The sequence below is a fragment of the Rana temporaria genome, chromosome 13, assembly GCF_905171775.1.
Source record: "Rana temporaria chromosome 13, aRanTem1.1, whole genome shotgun sequence".
NCBI classification, from domain to species: domain Eukaryota; kingdom Metazoa; phylum Chordata; class Amphibia; order Anura; family Ranidae; genus Rana; species Rana temporaria.
The window spans coordinates 97,900,879-97,925,207 of record NC_053501.1 but is presented as its reverse complement, the minus strand read 5'-3'; the positions used below and the strand labels follow the sequence as shown (position 1 = coordinate 97,925,207).

General features: G+C 39.7%; 1 protein-coding gene across 1 annotated transcript in view; it reads left to right on the top strand.

Annotated features, from left to right (window-relative positions):
- LOC120920692 (cubilin-like) overlaps positions 1-24,329 on the top strand; it is a 135,643-nt gene that overhangs the window by 84,082 nt on the left and 27,232 nt on the right. The window contains exons 15-23 of the mRNA XM_040332905.1: positions 6,251-6,316; positions 8,791-8,925; positions 9,012-9,129; positions 9,607-9,782; positions 9,863-9,944; positions 10,043-10,170; positions 11,505-11,582; positions 12,314-12,351; positions 13,277-13,502. Of these exons, the coding sequence (XP_040188839.1) occupies positions 6,251-6,316; positions 8,791-8,925; positions 9,012-9,129; positions 9,607-9,782; positions 9,863-9,944; positions 10,043-10,170; positions 11,505-11,582; positions 12,314-12,351; positions 13,277-13,502 (1,047 nt within the window). The remainder of the gene's footprint in view (positions 1-6,250; positions 6,317-8,790; positions 8,926-9,011; positions 9,130-9,606; positions 9,783-9,862; positions 9,945-10,042; positions 10,171-11,504; positions 11,583-12,313; positions 12,352-13,276; positions 13,503-24,329) is intronic.

The following is a 24,329-nucleotide window of genomic DNA, read 5'->3' as shown; positions in this document are numbered from 1 at the left end:
GCAGCAGCATGGCCAGTAGACATAGATAGTATTCAATGTTTAGCAACCAGCTACACCTCCAGAGCGGCACAGTGTCAAAGTGGTTAGCACTTAGGCCTGGCAGCACTAGGGTGAAGACCAGGTTTATCCAAATTAAAGTGGTTCTAAAGTCAGAAGTTTTTTTATCTCTATGCATTAAAATTAAAATAAAAACTTTGTGCAGCAGCTCCCCTCAGACTCCAAAACACTTTCCTGAACCCCATCTCGATCCAGCAATGTTACACGAGTGTCTTGGCTGTCCAGGACTTCCCTCCTCATTTGCTGAGACAGCAGCGAGGCACTAATGGCTCTTGCTGCTGTAAATCAAAGTCAGTGAGCCAATGAGGAGATGGAGGAGGTGGGGCCGAACCATTGCTCTATGACTGAATGGACACACAGAGCAGGAGCGTTGGCTGGGGACCATAGAAGAGGATGATTTGGGCTCCTCTGTGCAAAACCACTGCACAGAGCAGGTAAGTATAACATGTCTGACAGTCTACTGACTAAAATGGTACCAACTGGATTGGAGAAAAGCCAATATAGCACCATTATTTAAAAAAGGGTCAAAATACATCCCTGGCAATTACAGACCAGTTAGCCTAACATCAATAGTATGCAAGTTCTTGGAGGGGATGATAAGGACAAGATTTTAGTAATGAAAACAGTATCATTAGCAGTAATCAGCATGGATACATGAAGAATCATTCTAGCTAAATCAATCTATTAACCTTCTATGAGGAGGTGAGCTGCCATCTAGATAAAGGAAGGCCCGTAGTTGTAGTGTATCTGGATTTTGCAAAAGCATTTGACACAGTTCCCCATAAATGTTTACTCTACAAAGTAATGGACCATAGAATGTGTACATGGATTGAAAACTGGCTACAAGGGCGAGTTCTGAGCATGGTGATAAATGGGAAATACTTGGAATGGTCAGGAATGGGAAGTGCGGTCCCCCAGGGTTCTGTGCTGGGACCAATCCTTTTCATAAATGACCTGGAGGATGGGGTAAACAGCTCAATCTCTGTATTTGCGGACGACACTAAGCTAAGCAGGGCAATAACTTCTCCGCAGGATGTGAGAACCTTGCAAGAAGATCTGAGCAGATTAATGGGGTGGGCAACTACATGGCAAATGAGGTTTAATGTTGAAAAATGTAAAATAATGCATTTGGGTGGCAAAAATATGAATGCAAGCTACTCACTAGGGGGTGAAACTCTGAGGAAATCTAGGATGGAAACTAACAAACAGAAAATTGGCATGCATTAAAAAGGGGATTAACTTGATTAAAGCAATAATTGTCACTTTCTACAAGACTCTGGTCGGGCCTCACCTGGAGTATGGTGTCCAGTTCTGGGCACCAGTCTTCTGGAAGGATGTACTGGAAATGGAGTGAGTACAAAGAAGGGCAACAAAGCTAATAAAGGGTCTGGAGGATATTAGTTATGAAGAAAGGTTACAAGCACTGAACTTATTCCTTCTGGAGAAGAGACGCTTGACAGGGGATATGATTTCAATTTACAAATACCGTACTGGTGACCCCACAATAGGGATTAAACCTTTTTGCGGAAGGGAGTTTAATAAGACACGTGGCCACTCACTAAAATTAGAAGAAAAGAGGTTTAACCTTAAACTGCGTAGAGGGTTCTTTACTGTGAGAGCGGCAAGGATGTGGAATTCCCTTCCACAGGTGGTGGTTTCTGCAGGGGGCATCAATAGTTTCAAAGAACTATTAGATAAGCACCTGAATGACCGCAACATTAAGGGATATACAATGAAATACTGACATATAATCACACACATAGGATGGACTTCAACCTCACCTACTATGTAACTATGTTTATTTTTTTTAATGAAAAAAATTATAGATTTTAATATCACTTTAAGCAATCAAATTTTAATTTAATGCAATCAAATTTCATATTAAAAGAGAAATGATCTCTGTTAGTATACTATGGGTTTTTGCATTTTGCAAAACATCATTGCTCATGGCACTGTAGTGATGAATTATCTCATAGAATGGGTATAACCTTGAATACAAAAATAAATGTAAAATTACATTGCCAGTCCCAATTTATTTAAATTTTAGCTGGAAAAATCAGTTGATGATGAAGGACTTTTTATGTAATTATAGACAATATTCAGGAGACCATGACAATCAGTTACAAGCTGGGCAGCTGAACACCAAGATAATAATAAGATAATAATGACCATAGTGTCACACACAAAATAATTATATGGTTCCAATTCCCATACATGTCCACCTAGGTCATTCTTGAAATTTGGTTTCCTGTCTCATGATTGGTCAGATCTTCTCTGGTACCTGTATAAAAGGTGATAGAGAAGATGAGTGTCAAACCAAGCTTCAGAGAGAAGATATTTCACATTACAGTGAAGGAGAATTCTGAACAAGATGAATGAAAAAGTCTTCCTCCTGCTTCTGGGCTGTGTGACGGGGCTGGTGACCAGTCTACCTCTATCTGCACAAATACAGGTGAGATGATGAGCTGACATGAACAGTACAGGGGACAGGTCAAAACTATATTTAGAAAAGTATAACATCCAATAAGTTACCAATATTAGTTAGTAGTTAAGTGTAACTTTAACCAAAATTCTTTCCCCTTAGATTTGGATAAAGTGGTGGGGGGTTAGGAATCCTCTTAGAGTTTAACACTTTCTTATTACTGTTTGGATCCACTGTAGGGAGATTTGACTTTTGTACAGGCCATTGCCACTAGGACAGAAAGTGAGGGGAAATACAAAATGTTATAAATGTGAACAGAACAGGGAATACGGTAAAATCTTCCAATGATGACTGTTGTGGTAACATCTGTCTAAGAAAGGATTTTACCTCACTTTTGAGAGATTCCCAGTAGGGCTGAGGAGGGCTCTGCCGGGTGTAGAAGAGTTGGGGCCAAGACTTGTTATCTCTTATTATTGTATTTCATTTGAAATAAGATATTGATACAAAACATTTACTTTTCAGGACAATCTACTTGGAGAGAACAAAGATGGTAAGCTTTTTAACATTTTTATTTAAGGAATAATGTTTGCTTTCTTTCTGTTCCCCATCATCTGTTTTGTTTGTTCTGCTTTTTCCCCCAGTTCATTAGTCTTTTTTTAATAACATTCCTAATCCTAAATCAAAATTGTTTGCACTGCTCCATTGGCCCTAATCAGCCTAGCCTAAGAGGAACCTGGAACTCCAAAAAGGGAGGATGAACTATGTATATACAGTATACACATAAACATAAAATGATGTCATGTACTATTATGAATCTCCTTACTATAATAATTATATCTATATTCTTACAGTGCAGTGTGGAGGATCCTTCTTTGACTCTCAAGGCAGCTTCACATCTCCGGGATACCCAGGGAACTACAGTCCAAACATGAATTGTAACTTCACCATCACAGCTCCTGTTGGAAATAAGGTAAAACAAGATGCCTTCAAAATTCTCCCTAATTATTGGACTTCCTCATTCTCTAAAAGTGTTGGTGGTAATTTGTGAAGCTGGCTGAGAACTGGTGGTGTGACATTTGTAAGTGGTTTATGAAGATTTACTTGACTTTGCAGCACTGGACTCATTTCTGCCATCCTGATTGAGAGTAACAGGAGCACAGGGGAGAGGAAGGGAGGGGGCTGATCAGTTTCTTGAGTCTATTGTAGACCGGTGAATGACAAAGAAATCAGCCAGTAATGTAGGAGGAGCACAGAAGATCTCCCAGCTCTGGATTTTTCCTTCCTTGTCCGGAAATTGTAGATTGGTGACCATTACACCGCAGGAACAGAAAGGACTTCCTTTTTCCAACAAGATTCCTAAGCACTGCCTTTTATGTGCAGTGTCATTCCTAAAGCGACCTAAAATTCTTAAAACTAAAAATTTATTTTTTTCACATTAGCAATCATTAGATGTGGTGGCTGCATCCGTTTTCTTTGGCTTTTCCTCATTTTCACCTGGTGATCTGACCAGTAACACGCCTCCTGTATTAGTGAGACGCTACTCTGGATGAATGAGAACAAGAGGTACAGCAATCAGCAGCACTGTCTGTTTGGGGGAGGGGAGTGGTAAATATATTAACAGATTTAAATACACTAACAAGTTGAATCCAAATTTCAGTTCACATTTTGAAATCAGTTACAGTTGTTTTTTTTCCATTTGGGATAAAGGTTTTACATGAATAAATTAAGCTGGTCATTTTAAGCATCGCTGTCAGTGTTGAATGATTTGGCTTATCCATGTAAACTGATACATTCTGCACGATAGCTTGTGCTTTTGAAAAACAACAGACTTGCTGGCTGGATCACTAAATGAACATAGAAAAAAGACTACAAAAGAAAAACAAAAGCAGCCATCACATGTAAAAATTGGTAAACTGCAATATAATAAATGTTTGCTCTTGGGTTTAATGTGGCTTTAATGTCAAATATTATTTCAGGTAGACTGTAACATCAATGAATTGTAAGAAACAAAGGGCCAAATCCACAAAAGAGATACGCAGGCGGAACTGCTGTTCAGCCTGCGTATCTCTGTGCCTAACTTTGGAAACGATCCTCAAAAGTATTTTTCCAAAGTTAGGCAGAAGATCTGACATCTGTAAGACACTTACACTGTCAGATCTTAAGATGCAGTACCGCATCCGCCGCTGGGGGCATTTCGAGTCGAAATGCCGCCTAGCGTATGCAAATGAGTACTTAAGCAGATCCACAAAGCTTTTAAGCTTTGTGTTTTCTGCGCAAGTTACGATTTGCACACGTAAAATTAGGGCTGGTTTTACAATGTGTAAAGTTAGTACACCATGTAAAACCAGACCTTTTTTTCGATCGCCGCAATTTTTTTTTAAATTTGAATTTTTTTTCCCGGCGCGCAATTTTTTTTTTCACCCGTCGCAACTTTATTGTCCCGTCGCAATCCACAAAGCCCGGCGTAAATTACGTTCGCACGCTGCACGTCGGGAAAAATGACGTCACACGCATGCGCAGTACATCCGGCGCGAGAGCGCGCCTAATTTAAATGGGAATCGCCCATTTAAACTAGGAACGCCTTACGATGGACGGAGTTAAGTTGTGCTGCCGCAATTTTCCGGGTAAGTGCTTTGAGGATCGGTACTTAACTTCGGAAAATTGCGGCAGTGTAACTTAACTCTGAAAAGTTAAGTTAGGCTGCATGTCTGTGGATTTGGCCCAAAATACTTACTTTAATGCTATATAAAATTGTGTGTTTGTTGTATGAACACAACACTGTCATGTTAGTCATAATTGTATTTCTTTTTCAGATTGCTCTGACCATAAGTGACTTCCATTTAGAGTCTTCCAGTTTCTGTATGTACGACTATCTAACACTCTTCATGGATGGTACAAAAAGGGGTCCATTCTGCGGGGATCGCACCATCCCTGTGCTTTACTCCAAAGGCAACTCTATGGTTCTCGTATTCCACAGTGACCAGTCTACCCAGGCAAAGGGCTTCCAAGTCTCTTACACCTTCTGTGAGTAGCTCAGTTCTATCTGCTTATATCTAATATCAGCAATGGACGTTATAAGATAATAGAGGTCACTTTCTTGCAGTATTTTCCTTTCCATAAATTATTTTTTATTCACCTGCAATGTGACTTTGAACTTGCAAATACATTTTGACTATTCTCAGAGTCACTTCACTAGCACAGTCCTGCTCCCTCATTGTTTCTCTTAGCCCTGCCCTCTTCTGGGAGTGTCCAATTACTGTCTGTGCTGGCCCAGCATCTCTGCCCCTCACCTCCCCCCATGAACATTGATTTAGCTGCCGTTGGAGGAGTGAAGAGGAATATTATAAAGTGTCATTTGAGTGAAATCTCTGAGTCTGCTGGGGCTGATGACATCACATCCAAGCAGCAGTTTCGAGCTTTTGGCTGTTTACACAAGGGAGATTTTTTACATTTAATGACATTCCTAAAATATGTTAAATGCACATATAATCGTCTGCATGTTTTTTAGACTTTGGCAACAGGGTATTTTTTAACGTCATCTCCTATTGTTTAGGTGACAGTGTTTATGATAATCATGGTGATTAAGGCAAAGACTTAAAGAATTTCCCAACCAGAAGTTTCACAGATCAGTGATAGCTTTGTGGAGCTACCCTATATTTCCATTAATTTATCATTCAAATTATAAAATGGGTTCAATATTTACACAAAATTAAGTCACTTGAATTTTTTTTATTTCACTAGATATGCCTAATCAGTATTTTGTATACACAGCCCCAAAGAGTGAAGACTCCGAAGTGCCACAAGGGATCTTCAGCAAGATTTTGAAAGCTAATAAAGGTAATTATTCTAATCCACAGGATTCTTTACTGCATTATGATGGTGCTAAATCCAGGCAATGGAACAGACAATAACCAATTATAATGCACAAAGTTATGAGTGTCAGGATCCTTTAAATCATGCACTGATGGACTAAACAATAGGGTGTGAGGAGAAATATGGCGTTATTGTCTTGGGGTACAAGATCTTTGAATGAGTCTTTAAAAATCACTATTTCATTTCTAAAAAGACTGATGGGTTATTTTTATTCACTTCTACCATTGCAGTGAAACTTGTGAGATAGAGAGGTTGATGTATTAAAGGCAAATAGACTGTTCACTTTGCAAACTTTGGAAATTGCACTTTGTTTGGGAATTTAGTAGAATATCGCATTAATAACTCTAGTAAAACTGTGTATTCTTCTGTTGTAATTTCTAGTTCTAAATCTACAATTAAAGCTGAACTCCAGGTAGATAAAAAAAAATATATAAATTATTGCAGCTCTGTATTCCTTACTATATCTTAATTGTACTCTTTTAACCCCTTCCCGACCGCCGCATGTATATGTACGTCGGCAGAATGGCACGTACAGGCACATTGGCGTACCTGTACGTCCCTGCCTAGACGTGGGTGGGGGGTCCGATCGGGACCCCCCCCCGCGACTTGCGGCGGTCGGGTCCCCTCGGGGAGCGATCCGTGACGACGGCGCGGCTATTTGTTTATAGCCGCTCCGTCGCGATCGCTCCCCGGAGCTGAGGAACGGGGAGAGCCGTATGTAAACACGGCTTCCCCGTGCTTCACTATGGCGCTGCATCGATCGAGTGATCCCTTTATAGGGGAGACTCGATCGATGACGTCATTCCTACAGCCACACCCCCCTACAGTTGTAAACACACACTAAGGCAGTGTTTCTCAATTCCAGTCCTCAGGCCCCCCCCAACAGGTCAGGTTTTCAGGATTTCCCTCAGATGAAAAGGCTGTGGTGATTGCTAAGGCAGTGAAACTGATCAAATCACCTGTGCAAAAAAATGGAAATCCTGAAAACCTGACCTGTTGGGGGGGCCTGAGGACTGGAATTGAGAAACACTGCACTAAGGGAACACTAACTCCTACAGCGCCCCCTGTGGTTAACTCCCTAACTGCAACTGTAATTTTCACAGTAAACAATGCAATTTAAATGCATTTTTTGCTGTGAAAATGACAATGGTCCCAAAAATGTGTCAAAATTGTCCGAAGTGTCCGCCATAATGTCGCAGTCACGAAAAAAATCGCTGATCGCCGCCATTAGTAGTAAAAAAATTTTTTTTATAAAAATGCAATAAAACTATCCCCTATTTTGTAAACGCTATAAATTTTGCGCAAACCAATCGATAAACACTTATTGCGATTTTTTTTTACCAAAAATAGGTAGAAGAATACGTATCGGCCTAAACTGAGGAAAAAAAAATGTTATATATGTTTTTGGGGGATATTTATTATAGCAAAAAGTAAAAAATATTGAATTTTTTTCAAAATTGTCGCTCTATTTTTTTTTATAGCGCAAAAAATAAAAACCGCAGAGGTGATCAAATACCACCAAAAGAAAGCTCTATTTGTGGGGAAAAAAAGACGCCAATTTTGTTTGGGAGCCACGTCGCACGACCGCGCAATTGTCTGTTAAAGCGACGCAGTCCCGAACTGTAAAAACACCTTGGGTCTTTAGGCAGCATTATGGTCCGGGGCTTAAGTGGTTAAATACAAGTGATGTAAGTACCTTCATTGTAGAGATCAGACTAGAGGTGGGAGAAGAAGCACAAGGAGTATGTTAGCTGTACTGTAGTGAGTGCTCCATTGTAATAGGAGGAGAGAGCAGAGTGACAGAGACATGAGACTATCATACCTGTAAGTGTTACTTCACTGCAGCAGAGCAAAATCAGGTCTCCTCCCTGCCAAACAGGCTGTGTGGAATCAGGTGCTTACAGATTAGCTAGTTAGTTTGTTTTGGTTGCCCAGTGGGAAGGGGTTCAGCTAAGCTTAGCATCTTCCCGGGCATTTCTAAGTTCTGCCCCCCACAGTAGGACGGCTCTACTCGGGGGCTCGCTTTCTGCTGTGTCCTGCATGGGAAGATTCAAGAGTCCAACTTCACTGCAGCAGAGCAAAATCAGGTCTCCTCCCCTGCCAAACAGGGCTGTGCTGGGTCACAGAACTGAGTAAAGCTGGGAATTTGGACTGCATGAAAATATCTAACATGTTTCTCCAGATGCACAGATTCCAACTGTGCCTATTCTATTCTGTTTTATACCCCAACACTGTACTATACTGCATCATGATTAGATGCAGCCGCTGTTAGTTCTAAAACGTTCTGTTTGGATCCATCCATTTTTCAATCAAAAGATGTCAGATGAGAGGGAAATGACATAGCCACCCACATAGCAAAGTTCAGCCAGTTCACAGTGTATGGGCAGCTTAAATGCAATGCATTATAGTGTATTAACTATAATTTTCTGTATTTTCAGATAGCAAAACACCCATGTATGGAGGCGATGTGCTGGTACAGAATGAGCGCAGTGCCATGAACTGTCCTTCTTGCCTTTGGCCTAAAAGTGATAGTGGTAGTGTTCTTGTTCCCTATACCATAGATTCCAGCTACAGTGAGTTCCCTCTATTTTCTCTTGCATTGAAGTATTTATTGCTATTTGTTATTTGTAGAAACCCAACCTTCTATCTCTGTTTCCAGGTGCCAGTGACCTGAACAGTATTGTGCTCGCCATGGCCGAGTTTGAAACATTGACTTGTGTGAGGTTTGTGCCTCTTACAACAGAAGATGATTACATCAACATCACTCCTGGTGATGGGTAAGGTTGTCTATTGTTTATCATAGTTTTTCACAGTAGGGAGCATCTAAAACATAAACACCTTAGACTTTACGGCACCTATTTGTGCATGATGGATTCTCTTTTGAATTTCCTCCAAAAAAAATGAAAATACATGTGACAGTCACAAGCCAACAACAAGGTGCTTCTTGGTTGTCTAATTTTTTTGTGTACCTAGCAGAAATAGCACAGGGACATAAGATATTTATCCTGGCGCTGCTAACATTGAGTATATAGTAGAAAAATGGAAGTGACCTAGAGGGAGTGGGGCTTAGTGTCAACAGACTCAATGGATTCCACTTAAAATTTCACAATGAAAATAAAACCAGCACAAACAGATATTGATTGTTTTCTTTCTGTAGTTCAGATTCAATCATTGTTTCTATTAAAACTATTGTCTTAGGCTCCCACATGGTATTAAAGCATAACTCCTTTGAACTGTATATCTACAATTTCTAGCTGTTACTCATATCTTGGAAGAACTGGTGGAAGCCAGACAGTTTCATTGGGTGGAGGCTGCATCTACAGGGGGATTATACAACATGAACTAGAACATGCCCTGGGCTTCTACCATGAGCATGTAAGAAGTGATCGTGACAATTATGTTGACATCAATTTCCAGTATATCCCTAAAGGTACTGCAGACATTTACACAAAGCAAATTCAGTCATGTTTTCAAAGAAGAGACATTACCACTGCTTTTTTGTTGTTACAGGAAAATTGGGTAATTTTGCTAAAGCGGACACCAATAACCTGGGCAGTCCATATGATTACGGTTCAGTGATGCATTATGATGCGTAAGTCATGGCTTTTGTGTTAGCTGGTGAATTACCGATAAACTATAGAATATTTTAATGGTAATATGTCGATTTTTTCTCTATTCAACATTTTCCAGCTATGCATTCACCAACACTTCAAACAAACCCACAATCGTCCCCAAGCCTGACCCCAATGTGCCTATTGGGCAGACAATTGGACTGAGCGTCTTGGATGTCACTAAAATTAACCGACTTTATCAATGCAGTAAGTTTCTGTACATTCCAATTTCATGGGTTAAAAACATTAGAAATTATACTTTTTTATGATTGCACTTTAAGTGAATTTTTACAGTTTTGAAAAATTTTGACAAAAAAAACCCCACAAAGGGCCAGATTCAGAGAGAGAGAGATACGACGGTGTATCTCCTGATACGCCGTCGTATCTGTGTCTTACACTGGTCGTATTTATGCGCCTGATTCATAGAATCAGTTACGCATAGATATGACTAAGATCCGACAGGTGTAACTGTGTTACACCGTCGGATCTTATCTGCAATTTAAAAATGGCGCAGGGGGCGTTCCCGCTGATTTACGATGAGAAATATGTAAATCAGCGAGATACGCCAATTCACGAAAGTACGCGGACCCGACGCAGTGTTGTTACGACGTTTCCGTAGCGGCTTTCCCGGCGTATACTTACCCCTGCTTCTACGAGGCGCAGCCAATGTTAAGTATAGCCGTCGTTCCCGCATCGATTTTGAATTTTTTTACATCGTTTGCGTAAGTCGTTCTGGAATACGGATGGACGTCGTTTACGTAAGCGTCGAAACCACTGACGTCCTAGCAACGTCAGTGGGAGCAATGCACGCCGGGAAAATTCACGGACTGCGCATGCTCATTTAAATCGGCGCAGGGACGTGCCTGATTTGAATAGTACACTCCCCCTAGCCGCGGAATTTGAATTCCGCCGGGGGATTTACGATCCGCCGCCGCAAGAATGGAGGTAAGTGGTTTGTGAATTACCCACTTGCCTCTCAAACTTGCGGCAGCGTATCTTAAATCACATAGATCACGCAGATCTGCTGATCTGCTGATCTATGTGAATCTAGCCCAAAATGTGCACTTTTGTGTCTGGCCCCTACTATGGGTGTACACAATAAATAATGTACACATATGTGGTATCCCTATGCATCTCAAATTCAATTTGGGTTATTTATTTATTGTCATTTAAGAACGATATAGCTAGATTAAAAAAAAATTATATTGCTTACAATTTGGCCAGTTTTCATTGAAAAAAAGTTAAATATCAGGAAATGTAGTTTTTACCATGAAATGAAGGCTCAATTTGCCCTGAACAAACAAAGTATAATACACAAGATGTGACACGGCATTGAGGCAATAAGGATCTTTTATCTTCAATGTAAAGGGGTTAAACTCAAGGTTCATTTGATTTTAAGTTCAAAATTCCAGCAGTTTTAATCTAATAGATGGTCAATACCCCTTCCCCTGTTTCCCACCAATATATTATTAATATTATTATTATCAGTCTAATCCTCCAATAACTAAATATAATTTATATGTCTATTTCTCCCTTCTCAGGTGTCTGTGCGACTTTGCTTAATAATAAGACAGGAATTTTCACTTCTGACAACTATCCCTCTGCTTATCCTAATAATGGTGACTGCGTTTGGTTGATCAGAGTTCCATCAGGGAAGGTGAGGAGACAGAAATGTAGAGATGCAAAATGTGACCCTAAATGTCTAGCAACCTAGCTGTGAAAATGAACTGCCATCTGAAGATTGTTTTGTACACCACCTACATTTTACATTCATAAAAATAGAGACTTGACTAGTATAGAGCCACGCAATAGGTCCAAATACTCCCTACCTGAACATCACACTTTTGTACCTTTGTACATTGAAGTGGAGCCATTGCGGTGGTTTGACTTTATGGCAGAGACGGGGGTATAGAGAAGGTCGTTTAAGATGTAAATGCCTCTAAACCTCATACTCTGCTTCAACCACCAATTGCTCCATATGTTGGAATAATACTTCCCTTCATTATGGCCCACGTCATTGCTGGAAGCAAATGTGCCAGATTTCTTTTACCCCACATCTGATGGTGAGGTCATTGTAGGAATGGGGGTTTAGCAGGAACAAAAGGGGTTTTGGATTAATTTGTGGCTCTGGTTCTTACAAGTATGTTACCAATAGTAACAGTATTGCAATATCCACAGTCTCAGGTTTCTTTGACTTAACTCAATATAGCATAAAACGAAAGACTTCTGTTAAAAAATTCTTCCCCCCCCCCCCAAATGTGTCTTGTTTAAGCTTATTGGTTTCCCTAAACAAACCACAAGCAACAAATTTTCACTTCTGACAACTATCCCTCTGCTTATCCTAATAATGGTGACTGCGTTTGGTTGATCAGAGTTCCATCAGGGAAGGTGAGGAAACAGAAATGTAGAGATGCAAAATGTGACCCTAAATGTCTAGCAACCTAGCTGTGAAAATGAACTGCCATCTGAAGATTGTTTTGTACACCACCTACATTTTACATTCATAAAAATAGAGACTTGACTAGTATAGAGCCACGCAATAGGTCCAAATACTCCCTACCTGAACATCACACTTTTGTACCTTTGTACATTGAAGTGGAGCCATTGCGGTGGTTTGACTTTATGGCTGAGACGGGGGTATAGAGAAGGTCGTTTAAGATGTAAATGCCTCTAAACCTCATACTCTGCTTCAACCACCAATTGCTCCATATGTTGGAATAATACTTCCCTTCATTATGGCCCACTTCATTGCTGGAAGCAAATGTGCCAGATTTCTTTTACCCCACATCTGATGGTGAGGTCATTGTAGGAATGGGGGTTTAGCAGGAACAAAGGGGTTTTGGATTAATTTGTGGCTCTGGTTCTTACAAGTATGTTACCAATAGTAACAGTATTGCAATATCCACAGTCTCAGGTTTCTTTGACTTAACTCAATATAGCATAAAACGAAAGACTTCTGTTAAAAAATTCTTCCCCCCCCCCCCAAATGTGTCTTGTTTAAGCTTATTGGTTTCCCTAAACAAACCACAAGCAACAAATAATCAGAGGGAGCAGAAGAGTTCTGTTAACTGGAAAATCAATGGAAAATACACAAATATCGTAGATAGAAATGTCTATAGCTGCAAGATCTTTTAACAGAAATTAGAATCCTACATATTCTTGTGTTTTTTTTTTCTCTGAAGGACTGTTCAAGCATTAATATAGCAATTGATTGCATCATATTGGAATTACATATTAACCCAGTTTGCAGTTACAAGTATGGGAAGTTTGGGGTTTACTGTAGATAATACATTTTCCTTGTGTCACTTTTTAGGCTTCATTGAAATTCAGTACCTTTAATATCCAATCCACTCCTAACTGTGACTCAGACTACATGAGGATCTATGACGGTCCCTCTAAGAACTCTCCTGTGTTGTTGGATAAAATATGCGGAAGTCAAACCATCCCTCCAATCATCGCTTCCACAAGCCAGATGCTGGTCCAGTTTGTCAGTGACGGGGCTGTTTCTGGGGTCGGCTTCCAAGCTTCATATAGCTCAGGTATGCTGATTTATTTTATTGGTAAAGAAAGATACTGAAGAATCATAGATACAGAGGAGATCCCTCCCAAGGAGGAACTATTGGCACAACAGTTTGATGCCATATAACCTCTGTTTGCAACCTTTGAGGTAATCCATGCAGTTTCTTAGTATATACAATTACATTTTCCAGTTAGATTGTTCAATGTGTATGTTGGTCAACTTTAAGAGTGATAACAATTACCTCTATGGCTTATTTTGGATCAGATACTGTATAAATTCTTCTTTCTTGTGGTATATCACTGCTGTCTGCCCTTCTGCGAAACTAAGAAGTTGTTAAATTCCTATGGACTTCTTTGCGGTTGACAATATCATCCAAAATTCTCCAGTGTGGAGTGCAGTGACCAGACTTTCTTTTCCCCAGCACTGCATTGGTTAAATGCTTGCTTTGCTTAGGGCAGATTGGCAAAGTTCAAAAAATTACCCTGGCAGCCGGTGGTCATCTATGCTCTCCAATGTCCCAGTATGTGGGCGAGCCCTCAACAAGTTCATGTACAATGCATAACTGCTGATCCTGTGTTGTATTTGATGACATCTGAGAGTCTAAAGCCAGGAGAATGGCAACAAGAAGCAGCTTCAGGGACCAGTAGTACAGCATGGAGGAAGCCTGTGGGAGGGATAAATAAGATAAGCATTTCAACTTATGTATCACCTTCTAGACTAAAGATGCTTGTAACCCAAGCAGTGCAGTGGGGGGAACAATATGGATAGATTTTACAGCATCTGTACTTATACCATTTAGGACAAAATAATAGGTTTGTATGGTAGCCCACCCACCTCCACTACAGTTATTTATTTTCATAGGACACTCCTGTTTTCTCACCAGTGCTCTGTGAAACTCTTCTGGGTAAGGCAGAACGTGTGACTCTCTCCCATTCCTGCCCTGAAGCAGCATTTGGTGCCTGTGTAGGCCATCTCTACATCTGAGCTCTTCATTGAGGGTTGGAGAGTGGGGTCCTAGCCTAAGAGGAACTTGGAACTTCGAAAAGGGAGGATGAACTATGTATATACAGTATACACATAAACATAAAATGATGTCATATACTATTATAAATCTCCTTACTATATTGATTATATCGATATTCTTACAGTGAAGTGTGGAGGATCCTTCTTTAACTCTCAAGGCAGCTTCACATCTCCAGGATACCCAGGGAACTACAGTCCAAACATGGATTGTAACTTCACCATCACAGCTCCTGTTGGAAATAAGGTAAAACAAGATGCCTTCATAATTCTCCCTAATTATTGGACTTCCTCATTCTCTAAAATTGTCACACAAATAAAATGTAATGTTGTACAGACTCATTACAATCTGAATGTACAACCCCCTTTGAATTTACCAGTGTTCACCAGGGCCTACCTGATTAAATAGAAACGGAATGTATTGTTTAGGGCATTACAATACATGTCTGATGGCAAATCTAATGTAGATTTCTCTAAGATTATCTACCACCAAGACGTTCTGGATCTTTTCCCAGTGATGACAGGAAGTGTTGGTGGTAATTTGTGAAGCTGGCTGAGAACTGGTGGTGTGACATTTGTAAGTGGTTTATAACGATTTACTTGACTTTGCAGCACTGGACTCATTTCTGCCATCCTGATTGGGAGTAACAGGAGCACAGGGGAGAGGAAGGGAGGGGGCTGATCAGTTTCTTGAGTCTATTGTAGACCGGTGAATGACAAAGAAATCAGCCAGTAATGTAGGAGGAGCACAGAAGATCTCCCAGCTCTGGATTTTTCCTTCCCTGTCCGGAAATTGTAGATTGGTGACCATTACACCGCAGGAACAGAAAGGACTTCCTTTTTCCAACAAGATTCCTAAGCACTGCCTTTTATGTGCAGTATCACCCCTAAAGTGACATAAAACTCTTAAAACAAACAATTCATTTTTTTCATATTAGCAATCACTAGATGTGGTGGCTGCATCCTTTTTCTTTGGCGTTTCCTCATTTTCACCTGGTGATCTGACCAGTAACACTCCTCCTGTATTAGTGAGACTCTACTCTGGATGAATGAGAACAAGAGGCACAACAATCAGCATCAACCTCAGGTTGGGGGAGGGGAGCATTAAATGTATTAGCAGATTTAAATACACAAGTTGAATCCAAATTCCAGCTCACATTTTATTATCAGTTACAGCAGTTTTTTTTTCTTTTGGGATAAAGGTTTTACATGAATAAATAAAGCTGGTCATTTTAAGCACCCCTGTCAGTGTTGAATAATTTGGCTTATCCATGTAAACTGATAAATTCTGCTGGATAGCTTGTGCTTTTGAAAAACAACAGACTTGCTGGCTGGATCACTAAATGAGCATTGAAGAAAGCCTAAAAAATAAAAACAAAAGCAGCCATCACATGTAAAAATTGGTTATCCGCAATATAAACAATGTTTTGCTCTTGGGTTTAATGTGGCTTTAATTGCAAATACTATTTCAGGTAGACTGTAACATCAATGAATTGTAAGAACCAATATATTCACTCACTTTTATGCAATAAAAATGATTTGTTTGTTGTATGAACACAACACTGTCATGTTAGTAATAATTGTATTTCTTTTTCAGATTGCTCTAACCATAAGTGACTTCCATTTAGAGTCTTCCATTATGTGTATGTACGACTATCTAACACTCTTCATGGATGGTACACAAATGGGTCCATTCTGTGGGGATCGCACCATCCCTGTGTATTACTCCAAAGGCAACTCTATGGTTCTTGTATTCCACAGTGACAAGTCTACCCAGGCAAAGGGCTTCCAAGTCTCTTACACCTTCTGTGAGTAGCTCAGTTCTATCTGCGTATATATAATATCAGCAATGGACGTTATAAGATAATAGAGGTCACTTTTTTTGTAAAACGCAGTGAGCTTAATGAAAAAACATATTGCATAAAGAAATATAACACTGCTGTGGTGTAAGAAAAGATTTAATAGCAGGATCTCCGGTTAGATACAAAGCTAAATCATCTTCAATTACAACTATGAAGTACAGAACTGATGCTAGACTTTCCTATTAGATGACCCAGCAAGCACTGAAAATTAGAAACAGCATACAGTATATTGAATGTTTATATGTAAAAAAAAGATTTCCTACAAAAAAAAACAATACAAAAGAAACTAAAATACAATTGACCAAAACCCTCTATAGTCCTCCTTTAAAGCGGAGCTCCACCTTAAAGTGGAACTCCGGCTCATCGGAACCCTCCCCCCCTCCGGTGTCAATTTGACACCTTTCAGGGGGGAGGGGGTGCAGATACCTGTCTAAAGACAGCTATTTGCACCCACTTCCGGCCACACAGTCTGCGGGTAGACTGTCAGATCCCGTGCCCCCCCCCCCCTTGTTTTCTGGGAAACACTCGGCTCCCAGAACAAAGCGGGAGCCAGTCAGCACGGCGCAGCGCGACTCGCGCATGCGCCGTTGGGAACCGGGCAGTGAAGCCGGATCGCTTCACTTCCTGGTTCCCTCACCAAGGATGGCGGGGGGTCAGCAGAGTGACGAGGGATCGCTCGTCCTCTGCTGCGGACGGCGCTGGACTCCAGGACAGGTAAGTGTGCTGATATTAAAAGTCAGCAGCTGCAGTATTTGAAGCTGCTGGCTTTTAATTTTTTTTTTTCAGCGGACATCCGCTTTAAGCAGACATGATATTCACATGACCTCTAGTGATATTAAAATCTGTTAATAAAATTCAGCGTATCAAAATAAAGACCAACAAGCAATCAACCAACAATGTTCAAAAAATCATCGTTTATTGTATGGGCAGATTCTTTTTGAGTATACACCATTGATACTGGATATACAAATCCATGTAAATGTATTTCTGTTATTTTTTTGTTATAGATCAATGAGAAAGTATGAAAGAATAAGGGCTAGGTATTATTTAAATATGGTTTTAAGGTTTGCTGACATTGACCTCTCTTTGATTACAGTTCAATAAATGAGCAACTGATGTCACAAAGAGAAAATCTACCGGTTCTGGAAGGAAGGCGACATCACTACAGGACACAATGGGAATTTGATGGAACACGTATAGAAAAGTTCACACATTTGTAAACATATATATAATGATTAAATGTACATCGAATCATGCTATTGTTTGCAATTACATTTAAAAATACAAAATAATATTTCTGAATTGTTTTCCCATTTGATTGGTATTTTGATTGGCTTGGTTAGGAATAGGGGAGCTAATTTTGGCGTCCTCTGGTTTCATGGTGGTTACATTTATCCTATAGTGATAATTCCTAATTCTTTATCTTTCCATTTCCCTACTTATTATTTTGAGGGGGTGATTGGGATATATATGACAGTCTGATCTGATGTTTTCCTTTCCTTTTTCAAAATAAACTATATTAAAGAATTAATCCATCTCTGTTATTATTTTCGAGTGACATAGTTTCTGATTCCTCAGCGTGACTTAAAGTGAGCATTGCAGTAAAATTAAGTCAATTTATTAGTTTCAGCCCAATCCCCTGTGAAATGCACTGCCCAGGGGCATACCTACAGGGGTTGCATGGGTAGCCATTGCGACCCGGCCCCATGGGGATACCAGGAGGTCCACACAGCCTCCCTGTATGCCTGGATAGGGGAGTGGCGGGGGCAGGGGCATACAGAGGAGCCAATCCTCCATGTAGCTAATGAATTCCCGCTTCTCCTCTGCTCTCTCCTGCATACATTCAGCAGCTGCAGAAGCGAAATGGAGGACATTGGTTCATCCAAATGCTGCTCCTGCCACCTCCCTATTGTTATTCAGCTGCCCTGGGCTCCTGTGTGCTGTCTCCTGGCCCCCATTGTCCCCACAGTGCTGCTGGGTTTCCTCGTCCTACCTCTCGCTTGCTGCTACAGAGAATCTGTCAGGATGGAGTCTTGACTTAATGAATAGAATCAGTGAATGATACCGATCACTCACTTTTTTTTGTTTATTCATTCATAGCTGAACCAAAGTAAACTGTGTTTACTATGCCTCCGTTTATGAATGAATGGGAAGGTCCGTACAAGCTACCCCTGTTCATTCTGTGCAGCTGAGATTGCATAAAAGGGGGTTGATGAATGTGTCCTCAAGTCCATTTCTTTGTCTCAAAAGTGTGATATTTCACATAAATTTGTAAAAAAAATTAAAATAAAGTAAAATGGTAAAAAAATAAAACAAAAATAAAAAAACTACTGGCACCAGTGGCGGAACTACCAGGGTCACAAAGATTATAAGAACAAAAGATGATCAGGACAGCCGCACTCCAATCCAACGTAACTTTAATGTAAAAAAAACTAGAAACATGCACTACAAGTCACAGCAACGGAACCTAGGACAGCTGACGCGTTTCACACTAACTTCAGTGTTTACTTGTAGCTTATTTTTCATAAAATGAACCTCTAATACATATATCAATCCTTTCCAGACATGTGATCAAAAACAGGTGAAATTGAAAATGCAATTAAGGACTGCCAAAGCACTCCAATCTGGACTAATAAAAACCTGCTGTAGTGGAGGTCATGAAGACCTTCTATTTTATAGAACAGGTCGCAGGTGATAAAAATGTATTAAAAGGAATAGACTAAGGTTATAAATAATAAAACCACAATGCAAGAATAGATATATGTTACATATAAATTAATACAGGCAACCACAAAAATAATTAAATACATACATAGAGTAAGTTTGAAAATAAATATGGTTTGTGAATACAGGTAGGGGTTTCTCCACTACTTATTAAATGTGAAACGCCATTATGTGAAAAACAACAATATGTATCCTGTTTAGGTGAATATCATGTGTATACATCTACCGTGATTAATATATGTAGCCATAGCCAATGGCACAGGTAGTGGTAATTAAACCTAAATAGTCTAAGAAGTGCAAAAAGAAATAAATGGGGAAAAAACTCAAATGATATGGTGAATAATAATATGAACAAGTGAAAACATTTGTGATTAGTAGTGTCATGTGAAAAATTAAACAAATAAAAATAAACTATAAATATGTGATGTTGTGAAAAGAGCACAACACCAACCGCAATAAATGCAAAAAGTGGAAAAAGAGGGGGTAGGCAAACCTACCACATTAACTATATATATATATACATATATATATATATATATGTGTATACGTGTACCTCCATAGTTCAATAATTGAAGGAACATAAAAGTGAATGTAGAAAAAAGCCTTAGTTGAATAATCCCTCTACCACCTCTAATGTTTTTTATTTTGTATTTTATTTTCTAAACCTTGTATTTTATACCATGTATTATTTACTCGTAAAATACCCAAACATATTTGTCACCAAACAAATTAATAAGTTAATAAAACATGGTGAAAGGATGGGACAGGATGAAATCGAAAAAGGTACAAGAAATGACACCTATATATGCTCGTAAATTGGGCTATTGATTAGCCGATGGTCGTAAATTAAACTGTTGATGAGCCAATAGCGCATGCTAGGAGGGAAAAACCGGGGCCAGTAAAATGGTCGTAATTCTGTTTCAACCCTAGGTATTGGGCACATGTATATAGTATATAGGAGGACATAAATATCCTAACTGGCACATAAACCAGGCTGTGACACCAACAAAGTTGTACAGGTGTCTTAAATAGCTGTGACCACAAACAGAAAAATCTCGGGCATAATAAAAAGAACCGAAAAGTTCAAAAATTCAAAAAAGTAAATTAATTAAATATCCCGGATTTAACGAAAAAATGGTAATAACTACAATTTTATTCCAGAATTCCCATATTGACATGTTAGGATATAGTGAGTAGACATGAGAATGTGAAGGTGTCAAAGTTATTATGTATCTTACCGATGTCTATATTGCTATATTGCAGTATGTTTGTTCGGTGAATCCAACAGGCACCTATTCTTCAACTTATGTCTACATACACTAAACACATGTCCTTATGGGATCGCAGGCAAATCAAAACAAAAAATGTTGCAATGTGTATGGACCAATGAATGAAATGAAAAACACTCATTGGAAAAAAATATATTATAGTTGTTAAATATCCATTGTCCATACACAATACATACCACTGAACATCTAAAGCATCCCGTAGATATAAAAAGAAAAAAAAAATTTAGTTTATAAATATGAACACTAAACTAAAAACATCCCAATCTGCACTGGATGTTTATGAAATTAAAAAGATATACGGACTCCCGTTCCAATCTTCAAAGTTTCCACGCAGGTCAAAAAAACGCATATTGTAAAGGAAGAAAAGAAGAAACAGGAGAAGTTTTCCGACAATAAGTTGCATATTAGGCTTTAAAATGAGCACTTTTGAATTCGAACGTTCGAGTCCCATAGACGTCAATGGGGTTCTAAATGTTCGCGCCAATGTTCGGTCCGTTCGAAGGTTCTAGTGCGAACTGAACGGGGGGGTGTTCGGCTCATTCCTATACTATAGGTGTCAAGGCCCTATATAGTACTATTCCTCATGACGAGGGCCTCGCAGCTATACGCCATGTTCTCACACAAATCGGACAGCATGAATATCAGTATAACAAATTCATTCTACATGCCCTAGATTTTTTCCTTAAACACAACATGTTCTCATTTAACAGGGGCCACTTCCTTCAGGCCATGGGGACGTTTTGTGCCCTGGCCTATGCCAACTGGTACCTATATTCGTAGTATGTGATGGATCAGAGCTTTTTCTTAATGAATTAATTACACCAATTAATACAAATTATTTCAATCTAAAATTTATGATGTCATCGAGTGCTACCAAAAAGGGTTGCACCGATACCACTTTTTTAGCCAGTAGTTTTTTTTTGGGGGGGGGGGAGTGGACAGCCGGTGTCAGTTTTTTATCATATTTATTTCTTATTATTTTTACAATTTTACTTTAAAATATTTATTTATTACAATGCTTCCTTTTTTATTTAATTTTTATTTAACCCCATTGGTGGGTAGGGGAACTTTGGTGAGATGTCAGGGGTCTAAACAGACCTATGACATCTCCCCTTTGAGACATGGAAAGGGATTGAGGATAGAGATTCCCCAGTCCTTTTCTCAGCAGCCTCAGCTGCACTGAACATGAATGGACAGGAGACAGAGGCCCCTCTATCTATGATTTACGATGCTCAGTTATGAGTGGACAGAGTCAGTGATCACTGACTCTGTCTATTCAGAAAAAGAAGGAGCCAGTAAATATAGGCTCCTTCCTCCGCTCTCGATCCTGAAACAGAGGAGCACATAGAGGGTGACCGGAGGAGGAGAGGGGGACCAGAGGAGCCCATGGAGGAGCACAGAGGAGGACACAGAGGGGAGCTGGAGGAGGACAGGGGGGACCGGAGGAGCCCACAGAGGAGGACACAGAGGGAGCCAGAGGAGGATACAGGGGACACTCAGGAAGGTTTGGTGCGGCGGTGGGGGGAGTTATAATCACGGATCTCCTTGTGTGGTTTTTAATAAACCAGCTGAAAGCTGCGAAGAGGAGAAGTGGCTGTTAGCTGCTTTTTTGAAAGACACACAGGGAGATCCGTGATTATAACTTCCCCCACCACAGCTCCGATCATCCCTGAGTCCAAGTATCAGACTAGGCATCAAGAGCATTTGCAGGTGTACAAGTATTCCTGCAAATGCTCGGTATCAGCTCTGATTCCGATACTAATATCAGAATCGGTGCCACCCTACTACCAAAATTACTTTTTTAGATGTTCTCATCCAAAAACAAACTGATAGTCACCTCTCTAGTGAACGTTTCCGCAAACCGATAGCAGGCAATTCGCTACTTCATGCCTCAAGTTTTCACCCTAAACCCCTACTGGCCTACATTCCCTACAGCCAGTATTTGAGGGCTAGGCGGAATTGTTCAGATGATGCCTGCTTCCAAAAGAAGCTAACATTTTGAGGACAAGACTCCTTGAGCGAGGCCATTCCTAAACCTCCCTCAAATGAGCCTACAAACGAGCATATAGTCAATCACGTCAGGATCTCCTATTCTCTCAAAGAGAACTGAAAAAAAGATGATACTCTTAAGATCATCATCATCATTGCAACACAAGCAGGTAAAACACATACTAACTAAATATTGGCATCTACTGATAAGGGATGAGCTGAACACCCCCTGGTTCAGTTCACACCAGAACAAATTGTGCGAACATGCGAACACCGTTAAAGTCTATGGGACACGAACGTGAAAAACCAAAAGTGTTAAATTTCAAGGCTTATATGCAAGTTATATATAGAAATGGGGGGTACTAATGCGCAAACCAAAGGTGGAATAACTGGAAAAAACAAAACTATAATAAGTAGAAGCCACCTGATGAATGTTCACACACTAATAACAATAAAAAAATGGGGGAGGTAAGGGGGCGCTTACTAAAAAATTATTAAGACTAAATATACAAAACGTGCATTAATCATCAAAAGTGCAAAATAAATAAGTGAAAATAAATAATACAAACCTGTGAATAAATCTTCATAAAACTACACAAATAAAAATAGTGACAATCCGGTGCAAACAATTCTTCTGTGCACAATATCCGTGCAAAATAGCAATTCTCAAAAACACGTGCAAACAGTACAAGTCTTTTTCCCACTCAGTGATTCTGTTTTTGAATTTGTTTATTTTTTTCTGACATGTTGGTGTTATATCTTTCACTTGGATATTATAAGTTGCACTGAGTAAATACAGCTGGATAAAACAAAAATCTGTGTCTGTCTTCATTTCAGGCTGAAAAGCAACAAAATGTAATTATTTTAAAGGGGGGTGATTGTTTTTTATACCCATTGTATATATGGAAATGTATTGATGTAGGTAATTGTATTTCAGTTATGATTCACATTATAGATATCTACCTCTTGTGTTTTTCCTGAAGAAGGGGACCATATGGTGAGAGTGGGTGGGCCAGTGAAATTAACCTGTTTCTTTGGCGTGAATGGACAATTCAAAGGTTTACTTTAGCTCACAGCTATTACTATTATTAGTATGTAATCATGTTACATGTGGTCACATGGTCATTACTAAGGTAAGGTTGTGCGTAACTGAGTTCATCTGTTTTTTTTTTTTACATTTTTTGTAATGACTTTGTGACTTTCTCATTTTATTATGTCACACTGCTTAGTAATATCCAGTTGAATTTTGTATGCAGTAGAATTGATTTTTTACAGCTGACATATAATGACATGTTTTTCAAGAAGGCTATGGATTACATTTCCAGGCTTCAAGGCAAAAAAAAATGAAATTTTAGACATGGGAGATAAAGAATAGAATTATATGTGAAGGGATAGTTCACCTTTCCTGAAAACATTAAAGGGGACCTAACACAGGACGCAATCCCAACCCCCTGTTCCCGCTGTACTTCCCTCCCACAATCCTGAACTGTCAGGGCTCCTGCAAGCCCCTCCACCATTCCAGGAATTTGAAATCCTCACTGCTTTCTTTCCTCTCCATCCAGCACTGTAAGGACGGACCAGATGGATTCTGAGTGGGCACCGTCACATGGACGGGGCACATCCCGTGATGTACAATAGAGATAATTGGATTTTTGAACTTACCTGTAAAATATTATTTTTGGAGTATATCACAGGACACAGAGGTCCTTCCCAGGGGTCAAGTCCTGGGGGAAAAAGTGTGGGAACTCCCACCCAAGATCCACTCCCCCACCAAAAAAAAAAAATGATACGCTCATATGCATAATTACTAAACCGCATGTTTTTTTTTTTCGATCCACTGTACCTTAATAATTCTTTATGTTACTGACCGCTTCCGGTATATGGATTCATCGGGTAGCAAGTTCTTTCTAAATCCCACTATAACTCGCGGCAGACCTTCGCAATGTCTCCTGGGAACAATGA